The sequence below is a fragment of the Lontra canadensis genome, unplaced genomic scaffold (assembly GCF_010015895.1).
Source record: "Lontra canadensis isolate GAN:19392208 unplaced genomic scaffold, GSC_riverotter_1.0 scaffold30, whole genome shotgun sequence".
Taxonomy (NCBI): Eukaryota; Metazoa; Chordata; class Mammalia; order Carnivora; family Mustelidae; genus Lontra; species Lontra canadensis.
The window spans coordinates 15,639,540-15,653,050 of record NW_022631024.1 but is presented as its reverse complement, the minus strand read 5'-3'; the positions used below and the strand labels follow the sequence as shown (position 1 = coordinate 15,653,050).

General features: G+C 61.5%; 1 protein-coding gene across 1 annotated transcript in view; it reads right to left on the bottom strand.

The window, feature by feature from the left end:
* Positions 1–2,997: 2,997 nt before the first annotated feature.
* The window catches only part of HMCN2 (hemicentin 2), a 144,705-nt gene continuing 134,191 nt past the window's right edge, over positions 2,998–13,511 (bottom strand). Inside the window, 12 exon segments of the mRNA XM_032866090.1 lie at positions 2,998–3,633; positions 4,587–4,713; positions 5,605–5,724; positions 6,279–6,599; positions 7,123–7,251; positions 8,087–8,221; positions 8,931–9,053; positions 9,170–9,232; positions 10,801–11,038; positions 11,414–11,535; positions 11,649–11,786; positions 13,310–13,459. Of these exon segments, the coding sequence (XP_032721981.1) occupies positions 3,288–3,633; positions 4,587–4,713; positions 5,605–5,724; positions 6,279–6,599; positions 7,123–7,251; positions 8,087–8,221; positions 8,931–9,053; positions 9,170–9,232; positions 10,801–11,038; positions 11,414–11,535; positions 11,649–11,786; positions 13,310–13,459 (2,012 nt within the window). The 3' untranslated portion in view covers positions 2,998–3,287.

Genomic DNA, 13,511 nt, shown 5'->3' with positions numbered 1-13,511 from the left:
TCCTCCCACCAGATCCGTCCCTTGTCAGATGCTATCCATCCTGCTGACACACAGTAGATGCCTGGAGTTTCAGGAAAGGATGGTGCAACATTCTTCCTCTCCCCACCGCTGCCGTCATCACCTCTCACCTGTACCGCTCGACACCTGTCTTTCTGGCTACGCTCACCGCCGCCCCAGTCCACCCCCCACACTGCAGCCAGGACGGTTTTTCAGAGGGTGGGCTCCGATTCTTGTGGCCACTTGTCTGAACATAGATACAGCCTGAACATCTAACCAAGGAGCAGAACTCTCTTGTCTGCCTTCTCTCCTCTGCCACTGGAGGGCTCTGTGCCTGCTAGTCACAAAGGGGCCTGGGGATGTAGAGACCCTAAGCATGTCCCCCCAGGACCATCTCGTGGTTGGCACCAGATACCACTTTGCTGCTGCCCAGACCTGGACACTGGCTCCAGGAACAAGAGTGTCCTCTAGGCTGGACCCCAGGTGGCCTGTCTCTGCCCAGAGGGAACACAGAGTCCAGTTGTTGGGTTCTTGGAAAAACTACATCAGGGAGTTTAATAAGTGACCTGCAGGGCTGTTTACCAACATTGATAGTTCAGGACAGCCTCAGCCTCAGCCTGGAGCTAGGGCTCTGGGTCGCTGGATGGCCCCTTGGCCAATGATTGCCTGCCGGCAGCTGGAAAAGCAGAAGTGGAAAGCACTGCCTCGGAGCTGGCTCCCGTGGCAGCTCCCAAGGGAGGCTCCTCTTCCCCTCTGGGACCATCCCTGGGGATGTGGGCAGGGGTGGGTGGGGTCAGGGGCAGGTGGGCAGTACAAGATCAGGAATCACAGCCCAGATTCCAGGCCAAGTCTGCCACCGCTCAGCAAGACATTGAGCAATCAGTCCTTTCCCCCAGACAGCCTCAAATAGACATTTAGATGGTGGGGGAGAAAGGCGCAAAACTGAATGAACACTCCCTTGGCAGCTCCTCAGGTCTTGAATTGCCGTGGTCCCTCCTCTTCATCCGGCTCCTGGCTCTCCCCCTCCTCCCCATCCTCCTTTCTTGGGGGAGGGGAGGCAGGGGACCCTGCAGGCTAATGCCCCTGGGCTCTGGAGTCAGAAGACCTGGTTGAGTTCTTCTTCTCCCCTTCAGGCTGTGTGAGCTTGGACAGGTGTCTCACCTTCTCTGAGCCCCCATTCCTTCATCTTTGCAATGGGCATACTCTTTCTTGCCTCTGGATCTCCTCGGAGAATTAAAATTCATAAAGAGACAGTTTACGAACATGAAGGGTGAAGGGGGGACTGGGAGGCAGCAGGCAGGAGACAGCAGGGGTGAAAGAGAGTCAGCACCTCCCCTCCACTCGTCTCACCTCTGCAGTGCCTCACCTGGGACTGACCTTTTCATGGGCTCCATAAAAAAATTAACAGCCCAGCAAATGGCAGGGCTCAGTTGTGACTTTTGGCCCCTAGGGTTGCACAAAGAGGGGCATTTAGCCCAAGGACGGTCTTCATAGGTGGGTGCTGGATAAATGCACGTTGGGGGGGGGGCTTGCAAGACCTCCACCCAGTGTGAAATCCCACCATTACTGACATCTGTGGCTTCGTTACATCGGGGGCGGCAAACTACAGTCCCCACCAGTTTCTGTGAAGCCTGCAAGCTAAGAATGGTGTTTGCAGTTGTAAATGGTTGGAAAAAAAACATCAAAGGGAGACTATTTCGTGACATGTGACGATTGTATGAACTTCAAACGTAAGTGCCCACGAATAGTTTCGTTGGAACACAGCCACGTTTCCTCATTCGTGTGCTGCCCGTGGCTTTCTAGTGTTGCAACAGTGAGGGGAGTGGTCTCAACAGAGACTGTTCTGCAAAGCCCAGAGCACTCCTTAATCGGCCCTTTAAGGGAAAAGTGTGCAGACCCCTGGTTTAAACAAAAGCAAGACCAAAAAGTAGCTTTGAAAGTGGAAGCGCCCTGGGAAGATTCCGGAGGGGTTGTTGGGTGGAAGTCCGGAGTCCCAGTCTAACCATCCAGCCAGTGGCTGGGTCGTGTCCCCCTCTCCAAGCCTCGTTTTCTCTGTCAAATGACACAGCGATTTAATGCAGCAACGTTTAATCCAGCATTGCTGGAAGCCTCCATTTACACAGTCTGATTGTCACCCACCCCTTAATGAGAAGTAACTCAGACGGCTTTCCTCCGTGCCCAGACGAGAGCTTGAGGATACACAGGGGGACGGGACAGTGTCACACTGAGCAAGGGGGAAAAGGAGGAAGGAAGGGTTTCTCCTCTTCAAAACCATGTGCAAAAGAGCCTCTTTCTGTCACAGGCCATGGCCAGGGGCAGCTGGCAACAGGGGGTCACTGAGGCAAGGGCTGCAGCTAGCCCAGGGCAGGGTCGGGAAGTGGGGGGTGTGTGGGAAGACAAGCAGCACACTCCCCTTCTGCCGGAACTCTGGAGTCTCAGATGTGTCCCAGCACACTGGAGACCCGCCAATACATACAGAGATGTTCTAATCCTGTCCCTTCGCAGCTCATTCCACCAAAGCCAAAGTCCCCTCAACAGCCCAGAGGCCCCAAGGATCTGACCCAACACCCTTATCTTTCTGATCACAGCTCCCTCTTCCTTCCCCCAACCCAGGGCAACTCCAGCCTCCCCCACCTTCTTGCAGGATGTCCAGAGGAGACCACCTTCCAGCCTAAGGCCCAGGGCTGCCAGACCAGAAGGTTGGTGGCCACTGCCCACCCTGACCCTCCCACACAGCCAAAGCCTGTCCTTACCAAAGCAAAATAACTGGACGAAGAAATCGAGTTGGTTGAAAGAAAACATTTTTATATTATATGGACACACGGGGCTCGGGGTGACAGTGCCATCTGTGGGCGGAGGATAGCCGCTGCGGCCCTCCGGGGGTCTGTCCCTCCCCCTGGGGCCTCCTGGTGTGCTGTGTCCCAGCCAGGTCTCCCTGGGGCTTGGGGGAGCAGGTCAGACAAGCAGGATTCCCTGCAGTCCAGCCCGACGACTTCACCATCTAAGGGCAACCTAACACTCCTGACTGCTGAGCTCCACCTCCGCGAGGGTAGGAGGAGTCGGGTTCGCGCGATACCGGGGTCAAGGTTACATCCTCCCCTTTGCAGAGCAGCGGGTCCTGTTTGCCGAAAGGCCCGATGACGCACAGGGGTGGGAGATGACGTCGCTTGCCACAGCCGGGTGGCGGCGAGAGCAAGGACCACCTGGGCGGTGGGCGCTGGGCCTGCTCCTCCCTGTCCCCCATCCTCGGAGGTCACTGGTCCAAAAGCTGCTGCCGGCGACCACGCCCCTCAGTAGGGATAAGGGGACACCGCGATGAGCAGGACGAAGACGCTTTGGTGGCGCGGCGCCGCGGCGCGCACCGTCAGCCGGTAGAGGCCGGCGCGGGTGAGCGCGCGGCGGGTGTAGACGGCGCCCTGGCCGGCGCGCAGCGGGCGCAGTGCGAAGGGGCTGCGCGGGTCGGGCTCGAGCACGCTGAGCTCCGTGCGGTTGGCGGGGACGCCGGCCTCGGAGAAGGCGGCGAGGCGGGCCACGTCGTGGTGGGCGCGCACACCCAGGGGCAGCGGCAGCAGCTTGTACAGCAGCGTGGAGGGGCTGCCCGCGCTGCAGTCCTGCGAGCAGCGCCGGAAACACGTCCTGCGGGCGGGATACACGGACCGACTCCGGTGGCCGGCGGTATAAACCGGCCCTCAGCCCCGAGCCCCACAGTCCTCGCCCCCAGTGCCTTCTCTACAAGCACCACTGTTAGCCCACGATAGAGATCAGCAAACTGAGGCCCAAAGAATCTGGAGACGTGCCCCTTCCCGTGGGAAGCGGGTCTCATAATCCCATCGGACTTTCCCAGCTCACGCCCCCAGGCCAGTCCGGTGGACAACACAATTCAGAACCCTCCAGGTTCGCAGGGCACCTCAGAGCGAGTCACCTGCTCTGGGTTTGCAGGGGGAGGAGGACTCAAAGACACCTGCTTAGCCCTTCCAGGGCATCCACGCCCCTCCAGGGCCCCCAGCCTGGGCCTCCCAGTAGGTAGAGTCCAGGGCAAGTCACCTTCCCTGACTGCTGCTACTGCAGCTTGTGTCTGCCAAGGTCCCCATGCAAGTGCATCTTTACCAGATGTGTAGCCGCAGTGAGTGGTGTGAAGGAGGTGTGTTCTGTGCTTGTGTGCCAGTGTGTCGGGGTCCTGGGGTTACGTGGGTGTGTGTGTGTGTGTGTCCCTGTGTCTAGGGTTTTCTGTGTGTAGCCATGTGTGTCACGTGAAGGTCTCCAAGTCCCCCTGGCCTTTGGCCTCTCCCTGCCCCCAGGTCCTTATGCTCCAGCCGCAGGATCATTGCACTAAACGCTGGTGCCTGGATGAACTTGCACCCTGAGGGGCTGCAGGAGGGGCTCTTCATGGGGCCGCCCTGCCCTGTGGGCACAGAGGTCCCGTTCGGGAATTTTGGCAGCATTGACCGCCCCCCCCGCCCTAGCAGGGCCCCTGCCTGAGACATGGCCCTTCTGGAGGAAGGATCCAGCTGTCCAGGAGCCAGAACGTAAGCGCCCAGCTCCAGGCAGGCCATGTGCCCCGATTTACCCCCAGCCAGCTCAGCCCTTACCCTGGGCTGGAGCCTTGCCGGTAGGTGGCCGGACACGGCGTGTCCACGCACTGGTAGCTGCCACGGGTGTTAAAACACATCTGGCTGGGCCCACACTCGATGCCGTCCTCCTCACACTCGTTGATATCTGGCGGGGGAGGGTGGTGGGGGGAGGTTGGCAAAGAGATGGGGAATAAAAAGGTGTGACTTAGTGGGCGGGCCCGGGGGCAGGAACCACAGAAGGTGTGGGAGCAGGGAGAGGCAGGAGAGAAACGCCTTCAGAGTGCCAGTGAGGTGGGCAGCCCCTCTCCCCTCAGACCCAGCCACTTTGATCTGGGACAGTCCAGCTGGCAGGCCCTGAGCACCTCCCCAATCTCCCCAGGTGGGCACCCTGGGGACCTCTGGAGCCTCGAGCTGGACTGCAGGGTCTGGAAGAGATGGGGGCCCCTCTCGGACCCAGAGTGCTGACTGCCCATGACCCTTGTCTGTCCCAGGGGAAGCCCCACCCTTCTCATAGGACAGTCACAGATCCTCCCGGCAGAGAGTGAGGGATGGAGACAGGCAAGGCAGGCTGATTCCCACTTTCCGGGGGTGGGATGGCTGGCCCCAACCTCAGAGCACATTCAGACAATCGGGAGAGCGCCTTGGCTGGGGAGTTAGGGGACCAGTAGCTGCTGCCTCACTGGAATGCTATCTCTGTGCCTGCCCTCCCAGGTCTCATCCAGCCCCCTACAGAGAGGACTGTGTTAGCCCCATTTCACTAGGAGGCAGAGGCTCAGAGAGGTGAAGTAAGCTGCTCAGGGACACACAGCAGCGCTGCGATCTGCCTCCAGGGCTGCTTTCGGAGCCTGCCTACTCAGCCTCTTAGTTCCCGCTTCGGAATGTGGCTTCCAGACAGGCTGTGGGCCCCTGGGGGTGCTCTGAGCTTCTCTCCCTGCCCCACCCACATGTGCGATGGTTTAGAAGCAGCAGGAGACAGCCTCCCCTTCCCAGGAAGCCCCGTCCTGGCCCGCCCAGAACTGGCAGGGGCGCCGCTCACCCTGGCAGTTTTTCCCGCTGGGAAGGAGGCGGTAGCCAGCGGGGCAGAGGCACTGGTAGCTGCCCTCGGTGTTTCGGCAGGCGTGCTGGCACAGGCTCCTCACCCGGCACTCGTCCAGGTCTGGCCCAGGCGGGGGGTGGGGGGGCGATGGTGGCAGAGACACACACTGAGTCATTGGATGCTGTGGTGCTCTGCCCCGTCCGCCCCTTGTTCCTGGAGGCTTGGGGGTGGGGATGCAGGGGGGGGCAGGTGGAGACACTGCCCTCCACACCACCCTCCCCTTTGCTTCTGCTGCCCAGCGCCAGCCTCCACAGGAGCCTGGGGACCGTCCCCGCCTCCCCACCCCCACCAGTCCCTGTTCACCGTCTCCTTCCTCCTCCTTCCTCCTTCCTCCTTCCTGCCTGCAAACCTCCCTCCCTGACTGCTTCACCTCTGCACACCAAAAGGAGTTGTTTCTCAAAAGTGGGTCAAGTGTCCAGAAGTCAAGTGTTTGAGAGAATCCTCTGTCCCCCTCCTGGAAGCACGCTGCCCATCCATCTGCCTGCACCGCCCATCCCACTTGCCCTGAGTCCCAGGGTTTTGAACACGGGGTGTGGTGCCCATCAACCCAGCCCCAGAGCCCACGCTAACGTGGCGGCTGTGTCCCCAGTGGGATGGCTGGGGCCTGGACTTACCTGTGCAGACCCCGTTCTGCCGGATGAAGCCAGCGGGGCACCAGGCCCTACCCAGACTGCTCGGGGCCCTGGAGCCCGGCCGGAGGGAGACCCAGGCGTGGGAGGAGCCCCTGGGGAGGGGGGTACGGGGCCGCAGCCAGGGCCCTAAGGGGCCCCGGTGGCTGAGAGTGGTCACGTTTTGGTCGCTGCGCTCTAGCGGGATGCAGGTCTTGCCATCACGGAGAAGGGTCTGGCCCGGGGGGCACAGGCAACGGTAGCCACCCTGGAGATTTTGGCACCGGAAGGCACAGGTCCGGGGTAGCTGCAGGCATTCGTTGATATCTGCAGAGGAACAGGGCCAGGCAGGGGCCAGACGTGGCTCGGAGGGCTTGCCACGGCCACTCCACCTGACAGTGGCCACCTTCCTGGGCTCCAGCCTTCCCGGAATCCGGCAGCCTCCCCCCGCTGCATACAGGCCTGCCCACCAGCCTCCCTTCTCCCGCACCGCCTCCAGCCTCTGCTGCTCAAGGAGGCCCCGACGCCCCCCGCTCTGGGCCTCCTTCCAGGTTCCCGGATAGTTCAGCCTCCTGGGGAGGCCCATTCTCCCTGCTCAGCCTCTCGGAGACCCACCCACTGCTGCCCACCCTCCCCCTCTTCCTGGGCTCCCAGGGGAGGGGACCTGGGCTCCCAGGGGAGCCAGACAGCAGCAAAGCACGGATCCGGGCACATGGAAGGGGGAAAACGCACCATCAATGTTAGCTATTGTTTTGGTCCCAGAAATCAACAACACCCTTGTCACCCTTGTCTGCCTACGCGCCAGGGGGTTCCGACCCGGGCTCCAACGAGGGGCTGAGTGGCCCCGTACCTAAGCAGGGCAGGCCGGGGCTCTGGGTCCGGTAACCCCGGGGACAGCTGCAGTGGTGCCCGCCTGGGGTGTTCTCACAGATTTGGTTGATGTGACACTCATCGGACTGTTCCAGACACTCGTCCACATCTGGGGAGGCAGGGGTGTGGACAGAGGTGGGGCCGAGCCTCTCCCCTGCCCACAGCGGACACAGTGCACCTCTCCCCCTCTGGGCCTCCTCCCTGACCCCTCCTCCCACTTCAGTGCCACCGGGTAGAAGGTCAGTGTGTGCAACCACCTGCCTCAATTAGGCCAGCTTTGGAGAGTAAGAAGGTTCTGGGGTCCAAAAAGAAAGCAGGGGCTTAAAAGGTGGGCTTTGGAGGCCGAGTCCCGGTTTTGGGCTGAGCTCTGCCACGTCTCTGGGTCCTTGAGCAAGGGACTGTCCCTCTCTCATTCTTTGTTTTCTTATCTGTGAGGGGGTCAGGATGGGCCTTTCGGGAAAACCCCGCATCACACGGGAAGGCGGTAGGAGCCTGGTTCAGGGAAAGAGCTCACGAAAAACAAGGAAGCAAGGGTGGGAGGAAAGCAGGAGGCAGGGGACACCTGGGGTCACCTCCTCTTCTGAGTTCCAGGTCCCCCTGCCCTTTGCCTTGTACTAGGTGGTCCTATCCTCAGAGCCCGAGGACCTGAGATCAGAAAGCTCTAGAATGCTGGGGCAGGAAAGTCACCCATCCAGGGCAGAATCTTAAAGGCTAACAGCATCCGATTCCTAGTGGCCGCTGGAGAAGCTGTGTTGAGAAGGATTCAGAGGCCATGTTGGGGCTGGGAGGGGACCTTGGGGAAGGGGAGGCAGACACGGCGTATTTGCCATCCCTGACCTGGCCAGCTGCAGCTTTCTCCCCAGCCTCACTGCTCCTTACAGTACGTCCTCTACTAAAGCCTGGGACCACTGGAGTCTGGACAGCCCCCATCCTGCCCCTGTCACCTTCACAGCCGGCCCCATGAGGGGCCACCCGGAAGCCAGGCCTGCAGTCAGGGAGGCAGTGGTAGGACCCAAAGAGGTTCACGCAGCGCTGTCCCTCCTGGCAAAGGTGGGCATCCCAGGCACACTCATCCACATCTGGAGGGCAAACGGGGGCAACGTGAACACACGTCCCCCAGGCCCACTCTGGCCCAGGAGCCCCTGGTGAGAAGGTCCCGCCCCTGCTGCTAGCTCTTTCCATCATCTCGCCCCTCCCCCAGAAACACAGAGCCCACCCCCAGGGACCCACGGGCCTGGATCTGGGGGTTCCCTGACATGGGGTTGCAGACAATGCCTCGTGGGCACACGGCTCAAAGCACAGTGGAGACTTGGCTGGGGGGCGCAGAGGCACGCCGCTGGGGAGGGTCAGCATCTGGACGGCGTCCTAGGGTTGGATTTGCCGTCCAGAAACCTTATGATGGGGGCAGACAGAGCAAGTGGGGCAGGTGGCTGTTCACCCACTTCCTAACCCAGTTGGTGGGCAGTGACCGTGGGGTGGTGGAAAAGGCCCCGAGGCCGTGTTCAGGCTCAGCAGGTGCACGTGCCATGGGCACGGGGTGGCCCTGTGTATGTCTCCGGGGCTCCCTAGCACCCCGGCACTAGAGCCTCTCCCATCTGCAGCCTGCGCAGCAGGAAATTCCCAATGGAAACAGGGTGTTGCCATCCCCAGGCTCGCAGCCAGTGCTGTCAGGAACAGGCCATGTCCTGAGGCGTGTGCCCCTGGCTGGGGTCGTGGCTCCAGAACGGAAAGCCCAGCGCATGCCCAGGCCAACTTCAAGGGAGAGCTTCTGCCCCGGGGCCCGCTCACCTCTGCAGTTCCTGTCATCCCTGGCCAGGGCAAAGCCCAGCGGACAGGAGCAGGAGAAGCGACCGGGTGCATTGTGGCAGGAGTGAGAACAGGGGGTGGGGCCTTCCGAACATTCGTCCCTGTCTGGGGGGGGAGGGTGGGGGGACAGAGCTCTGGTGGTCTGCACCCACAGGACACAGCGTCCATCCCAGGCTGAGCGGCCTCCCTCGTCCACCCCAGGGGAGGGGGAAGGCACTCACCCACACAAAACTCTCCCTGGGCATCCAGCTCAAAGCCCTCTGGACAGCCGACTTCATTCTCGTCTACGAGGCAAAGGGACAGGTCCTAAGGATGCCAGGCCACGGTGGCCAAGGTGCCCCAGGACAGACAGCAGCCCCAGCCGTAGCTCCCTCTTGCCAGCCTGGCCAGGTCGATGCCCCCTCAGCTCTGAGCCCGGCTGACGCCCAGCCCGTCTGGGAGCCCATTCCCACCCAGCCCAGGCCTGGAGGAGGCACTGGCTGCGGGTCATGCCACGGGGGCTCATGGCAGGCTGGCCAGGCCAGAAGCCAGCAGACACAGGAGAGATCATTACAGAAAAGCACAAAACGGGCCGTCCCTGCGTGCAAACACGCATTGCTGAGAATCCAGAGGAGTGGACCTGGCCCTGGCCCTGGCTGTGAGTGGGGGAGGGGACCTGCAGAATGGGTATGTGATAGCATCTGATGGCGGAGGCAAGCACAGGGGTGGCAGCAGACTGAGTCCGCAGATGGGAACCCATAGAGACAGCTGGGCCCCAACTGCACTGAAGTGCTGCTCAAAGTCCTGGAGGAGGAGGGGGAGGAAAGAGGAGGAGGGTGGGAGAGGCAGAGGAGGGAGAGGGGGGAGGCAAGGAAGGGGGGATAGGCGGGAGGAGGGGGAGGAGGGGAGCTGTCTGAGAGCCCATTCCCAGCCCAGGCCTGCTGGAGGCACTGGCTATGGGTCACGCCACGGCAGGGGGGAGGCTCACAGCGGGCTGGCCAGACCATAAGCCGGCAGATGCAGGGAAGTGGCCCCTGGCTGTGAGTGGGGGAGGGGATGCACAGAACGGGTACATGATAGCATCTGATGGCGGAGGCAAGCACAGGGATGGGGGCAGGCCATGGTCTGGAGACGGGAGCCCAGACGCCCGCGGTCACTGTAAGGGCGGCAGGCTTGCGAAAGTCATCGCTGGGTGTCAGCTGAGGGTGTCAGAGAAAACACTGGTACTCCTGGTACCTACAAGGCAGGTGACACAGTGTCCACTTTACAGGTGGGAACACTGAGGGCCAGGGCATTGCCGCCGAGGTGCCACAGCTGGGAAATGGGTGTGGCTGGGTTTGATCCAGGGTCTGCCTGACCCCAAAGCTGTGCCCTTACCACAGTCCCGTGCTCCATGCTATGAACAAGCCGGGACCGCAGATACCGGTGCCAGGCGTAGCCTTAGCCTCCCCGGCTGAGTATGAACCGCAAACGCACGTGGGCGGCCAGGCCTCCAGCAGTGGCTCCTGGCTGCCGGGGTGGGGCCTCTGCTGCAGGGGCCTTTGAGGACAGTGGCATATGTCTGGAGTCTGGAACAGCAGCCTGGGGGGGGGGGGCTTGGACTTTCACCATAGCACCCGGGAAAAGGCTCTGGGGGGTTTGAGCAGGAGCGGCCTGAAAAGCCACTGTTGGGCATATGGATGGTTGGACGGGAGCAGGTCACGCGGGAGGTGAGTGGATAAGGAGGTGAGCTGTCCCGGTCCCGAGTTCCTGGCCTGGTCAGTGAGTGCAGGAGGTGGGGCGTCCCCTTGGCTTTTGGCCAGGTGCATCTGGGGCCCCCGGTGGGGGGTTAGCGGGAGCAGTGGTGAGTGGAGGCCAAGGCTGGGGGCCTCACCAGCTTGCAGGACTGTGGTAAGCTGGAAGTGCAGGGCCTCGGCCTTGGGGTCGAAGGCCGAGCTGATAGCCGAGGCCCTCAAGTGCTGCACCAGCGGGGGCTGGAGGCCCTGGGCAGCCTCGTACTGGACGCTGTGGTTACATCGCAGGAACGTGGGAAGGCCATCCCGCAGGAAGTGCTGCGTGGAGCCCACAAACAGACGGCCTGGGCCCGTCTGCACATAGCTCTCCTCGAAGTCCTGGGCGGAGGGGAGGAGCAGGGGGAGGGAGAAGAGGGGGTAGAGTAGGAGGAAGAGGGGGAGGAGGAGGGGGAAGAAGGAGACAGATAAGGGTCAGATTTCAGCTTCCAAGGGGTAGGACCCTCAGCCCTCCATTCAAGGGGGGCCTTTCTCCCCCTCCTCCAGCCAGCTGGGCACCCTTGCGCGGATGACCTCCCTCCGGCATTCTCGTGTATGAAATGGGGAAGACACTGGAGAGGCTGGGCCCACCAGGCTAAGCCCAGGCCAAGCCACACCCCCGCTCCTCCTGGGGTGTCAGGAGGGGATGCTTGGGGTGGCTCATCCTCTCCCCCGCCTTCTCCCCCGCACACCCCCGCCCCATCGGGCGGCCCCCACCTGTACTTGAAGTTCCGCTTCAGCCAGGCTCTCGGGGATGCCGCCACTGACCTCCACATCGAGGAGCAGGAGGCCATCGGGATCCAGGCCCCAGGCCTCCTGGGTCATGGTGAGCAGCTCCCCTGCAACGCATCCCCGCCGGGCCAGGAGTCACCATGGGGAGGGAGAGGCCCTGGGGTGAGGCCTCAGCCCCACCCAACCTACCTGGGAGGAGACCAGCCCGCCCCCCCCTCACCTGTGGCAAACTCCACATGTGACTTCTGCAGGAAGCTGCCGCCTGTCAGAGAGTGGCCGTTCAGGGCATCCCCACTCTCTCCAGCCAGGGCCCAGTAGATGGGGGCGATGGTGACCACGAGGGCCCGCATTAGAGGACCTGCACAGGGCGGGCATGGAGGCTGGGTCAGGGCTGGGTCCTCAGGGCCGCCACTCTCCTGCTCAAGGTCCCTCTGTAGCTCCCTATTGCTCCGGGAGGGCTCAGCCCCTTCCCTCCCTGCCCAGGCCCTGCCATGGGATCACCTGAGTCAGTTACTGGATTAGAACCTGGGAAGGGGTGTAGGCAAATACCCAGTTTGTGAAGACGTGGGGAAAACGAGCAGAATACGGGTATACACAGACGGCCAGCTAACTTGTCGATACTCAGCTCAGTTCAAGGAATCCTAAGGGTGACTGGGTCACCACCGAGCCTGGGACACAGGGCTGGACCGGGCTGGAAATCAGGTCTCCTAACTTACAGATGCCTTCCAGAAGAGCCTGGGAGAGGACAGCCATTGACTTTGTAAACAGGGCCAAGAAGTTGCTCTGGACACGGATTCCCCGACCTTCACGGGAAGCCCAGCCCTCCTCACAGGGCAGGGGGCACCTCAGTCTGGGGATGCAGAAACCCCACTCGCTTGGGGCCAGGGAGGGTGGAGCTTCTCCGTGGAGCCCCGGAAGAGTGGTCTGGAGGACCCGGGCTTGTGGCCAGCAGAGCCTGTTTCCAGCACATGGAGGCTGGCCCACCTGGCTTGGGGCCAGCTGCTTCTCCAAGGGCAGCTGGAAGTAGCAGCCCCATCTGGGCAGCCTCTCACTTCACTCACTCTCTGCTCACAGCCAGCCTGGAGTGACCCCCGGCCAGAGCTCCCTGACCCCACGCTGTTCACACAGGCCTGCGGTCAAGGGCAGCTCTGGAGGAGCCGCTTGGGCAAAGACCCAGTCCGCACTGCCCTCTCCCTGCTCCGGATCCTCAGGGTGCCCTGCGAAGGGCTAGTCAGCAGGGTCTGCAACATCACTCCAGAACATTCCATCTGCTAGGGCACACAAGGATGAATCTGTTTGAGAGTGGACATTCCCCGGTGCTCTGGGCCTTCGAGCTAATTTTATTGGCCTCATTTCTCCCTTTCTGCCCCCTCCAGGGGGCATATCCCCTCATCCTTCTTTTTCTTTTTCTTTTTTTAAAAGATTATTTATTTATTTATTTGACAGACAGAGAGATCACAAGTAGGCAGAGAGGCAGGAAGAGGGAGAGAAGGAAGCAGGCTCCCCGCCGAGCAGAGGACCCTGGGATCATGACCTGAGCCAAAGGCAGTGGCTTTAACCCACTGAGCCACCCAGGCGCCCCATCCTTCTTTTTCTATTGGCTCTTAACAGTGAGTGGGTGGGGGATCCTCACTTGGCCATCGGTGATCTCAAAAATTATTATCTGACTGCATTCATGTATCCTGGTGATGTCACACTGTCTTGGTCTGATTCTTATTTTGTTCTGTTGGGAGGTACTTGGGGGGCGGGTAGGAAGTGGCCTGTACCTAAATCCACTCTGGCTCGGACTCGGGTCTTAGGGGTAGGCCGGTTTCCTCTAGCCATCGGGCCCTGAGCCGGCCTCAGGACGCAGGTGCAGGCGCGGCTCTGCCCCCCACTTACCCACACTCGCAGGGACGTGGCTGATGCTGCTGTGGATGGTGGTGGCCCCGGAGCCTTCCTCCTTTCGCACGCTGGTGTTGAGAATGGCTCTGCTAAATTCCTGGCCATTGATCACCCCGGACATGCTGCCTTGGCTCCCGCGGGGCTCCCCTGGGAGGAGGTGGAGGACAGGACATTATGGGAGTAAGCCCGTACTGTTACC